Consider the following 3,381-nt stretch of genomic DNA (forward strand, 5'->3'; position numbering starts at 1 on the left):
AAATCAATTTTAATAAAAAAAAAATTTAAATATAAATTATTTACCGCGTTTATACACTGTTTGAGGAAGAAGATATAGATTAAATATCAATATTCTATTATTATAATTTATTTACCTCTTATGTTTAAAAACTTTTATTTGAATATTTTTAGTCTTTAACTTTCTTTTCATTGATTTTTTGTATTTATGTTTTTTTTGTTAATGGAGATGTTATTGTTTAAATTAAGCCGCGCTTACTAGATAGTGGAGCAATATCAGTTATGTATTTTTAAATCTAAGAAGTTAAATTGTCTTATCCAGCATCCATGCTTGTCTGAACATTTTCAAGATTTGCTTCTTCAAATTAGCTAAAATTAAATTTGTCATTCTAATTTAAAATTGACTATTTCTCAGCCGATTTCTAAGTTTAAATCTTACTAAAAGATTAAAATTCTTGATTTTAGCTAATTTATGCAAAGTTTTAGAATTTTGAATTTAATTCCGCCGATTCTTCTAATTAAACATTTATTTACTACATTTAAAGTGCTACTGGACTCGCAAGCATAAATTCATAATTTTATCTTGGAGAGTTACTTGTGAATGTAGTTACTTTATTCTATTTTACTTTTTTTAATTCACTGATGTTATTCTTGAGAGCTTATCCATTTTATTTATACATAGAATTTTAGTTTATTGTTACACTATTGAGGATTTAAGTTAATGTTGATTGTTCATTTTATAAGCTTAAATTATTTGCAAATTAAAAAAAACTTCTATATTATGATGATTCATTATTTTCTTATTAATTTTAATGCATTGATGTCATATTATCTTGAATTTCTAAGTCTAAGTCTAAATTTAAATCTACTTTGCAGATTTCTTTAATTTATTATTGGTAGAATTACAACAAATTACTTTTTTCCTTTAAATTATTTTGGGGTTATATGTCTTCTATTATTAAGTAAGTACTTGATTTAATAGAGCTAAATTCTTTTAGGAATTAAAAAGATACAGTTATACTAAATATATCAGCATACTTTAAATGATTTAAGAAATATTCATCACTGAAAATAGATTTTTCTATTAAGAAATCTTAATTTGGTTGAATGAGTACAGTTTAGAATTTTATTATATTTTTTTAGTTTTTAGAAAGCTAGATCAAATAATGGATTATGGGAATCAAACTATCTATTTTGATTGTTTTCAATTACGAGGTATCTATGGTTTTAAATTATTTATAAAATAATTTATTTGCAAGTTTAATATTATTTGGATTTTCATCATCTAATAATAAATAGATAGATTCATCTTTAACAGGTTTTGCCCAAATAGCCAAACCAAAATCATCATAATCGATAATTTATGTTTGAACTTTTAGTTAAAATGGCACACAATACCCAGCCTAGTGTTTAGCTAAAAAAAGAGGCAAGTTTTAAATATCATTGTAAACTGGAGAAATTACTTCTTCTAAAAATGAATTTTATTATATTTATTCCTATTAATAATTTCTTTGAGGTAAAATTTAGATCTCAAATATAGATTTTTCTTATATTTGTTACTTATCAGAGAAACCAAGCGTTTTAATTAAAGAATCATTAACTTTTTTAATAACTCCAAAAGACTTATCTAAAAGAGATACAAACAAAAAGCAGCTTGATTCATCATAGTACTCTTTATTTTTTTACTTTTAATTTGATTAGCTATTCAGTCTTTCATAATAATTTAACAAGTTCGATTTGTGAAGCATGTAATAATCAAAATCAATACAAATATTTCTTAAATTTTTGCTGTTGCGATTGTATTTTAACTACTGAATAATATTTCTTTCTAACTTGCTTCTTTTTTCTGTAAATTCTTTTAGCAGTACTAGCATTTCATTTATTTCTATAAAATTTAGTAGTAGCTTTTCGATTATAATACTGTATAAACTCAAACATTCGCAATAGGTAAGTTTGATATTTTTTAAGTCTTCTTCAAATTATAATATTTTACACAATTAAAAATCCTCATTCTTGTTTTTACATCTTTTTTTATAATTGAGGCATTAAATTTCAGTCATTTTCATTATATTTTATAGCTTTTACTAATCTTTGATTCCTAAAGCTAGTTTTCTATTTGTTTTTGCATTCAGAATCGAAAGATATGCTGCACATAAATTACTATTTACAATTGCAAGAAAAGTCAAATAAGAAAAATCTATTTCTTCAAGAGCCTACTTTTCTTATTTGTTTCTTGCAGATTCTTAATAAATTTATTAAATCGCCTTCATAGATATAAAATAGCTTGCATCACCCTATTTATATTATGGTTAAGCCTCTTATTTATTATAGTCTTTTTGATTAATCATTGTCATCTATTCTACTTTCTGATAAATTATTAATTAATTAAAAAATAATTTGGTATAATTTCAAATGACTATAATAAATGATTTTTAAATGTTAAAAACAATTAGTTTGTTTACTGATATTTTTTGTTAATCGAGTGTAGTTCCTTAAAATAGAAGTTCTTAAGAAAATATTATCCAAGGATTCTAAAAATCTGTAGATAATTTTATTTTTTATCTTGTTGACTCCATTAACTATCTACATAACAGGTCTACCTTTTTAGAGCTTTAGCCTAACAAAAATTAAAAAACCTACTAATAAATAAATTCATTTTTTTAATCAGTGTAATTTAAATTTATAAAAGTGTGCCACTCTAAAACAACAATATTTCCAAGCTTGTAGCAAAATGGAAACATAATTATAGCTAAAAAGAAAATAAGATCTAAATTCTACTAGTTCTGACTATAGACAATCATGCTTAAAGATATATTTAACCTGAAAAATATAAGAATTATTTACCATCTACATATATTTTTATTAACATATGCGTGCGTCCTTAAAATAATGGTGAGTTTCATGATGTTTGTTATAAAGGAAACAATAATAGTTGAGTAGAGGTGAAAAAAGTAACCAGCGAAGATTAAAGTTAAGTCTAAATAAAAAGAAAATACATTTAAAACTGAGTCACTTTTTTAGAGAATATCTTCATTATAAAAAGTGTAATCATAATCCACAGATATGAATAAAGATGCTTATTTAATATTTAAAATGAAAAGTTATTAATGCTACCATAAATAAAATAAAAATGAACCTAAAAAGAGGGTTATGAAAAGGTTAATTAAGGACAAATAGTATTAATATGTGACTATAGAAAAATAAAGAGAAGGGATAGCTATCAAATACTCATAGCACTGAAACAGCTGAGAAAACTTCAAAAAAGAATCCTTTTTAATTCTGCTTCTTAATTTAGCGCAGATGAATAGATAAATCAATATACTAAAGTTAAGGGCTAAGAAAGCATAAATGAAGCATTTTAAATAATTTTATGAATCATTAGAATACGCTAACTCTTTTAAGA

General features: G+C 23.2%; 2 protein-coding genes across 2 annotated transcripts in view; both read right to left on the reverse strand. All coding sequences in view use genetic code 6, as the record gives it.

The window, feature by feature from the left end:
* Nucleotides 1-86: 86 nt before the first annotated feature.
* TTHERM_01625900 (transmembrane protein, putative) lies at nt 87-2,332 on the reverse strand (the record flags this gene model as incomplete). Its single annotated transcript, XM_001020445.2, has 2 exons — nt 87-94; nt 238-2,332. 2 exons carry the CDS (start codon nt 2,330-2,332, stop codon nt 87-89), a joined length of 2,103 nt encoding a protein of 700 aa, XP_001020445.2.
* Nucleotides 2,333-3,353: 1,021 nt separating this feature from the next.
* Nucleotides 3,354-3,381, reverse strand: part of TTHERM_01625910 (hypothetical protein) — a gene marked incomplete at both ends in the record, with an annotated part of 343 nt that continues 315 nt past the window's right edge. Inside the window, one exon of the mRNA XM_001020446.3 lies at nt 3,354-3,381. This exon is cut by the window's right edge and continues 165 nt beyond it. Within this exon, the coding sequence (XP_001020446.3) occupies nt 3,354-3,381 (28 nt within the window).

This window comes from Tetrahymena thermophila (assembly GCF_000189635.1).
Source record: "Tetrahymena thermophila SB210 genomic scaffold scf_8254569, whole genome shotgun sequence".
NCBI classification, from domain to species: Eukaryota; Ciliophora; class Oligohymenophorea; order Hymenostomatida; family Tetrahymenidae; genus Tetrahymena; species Tetrahymena thermophila.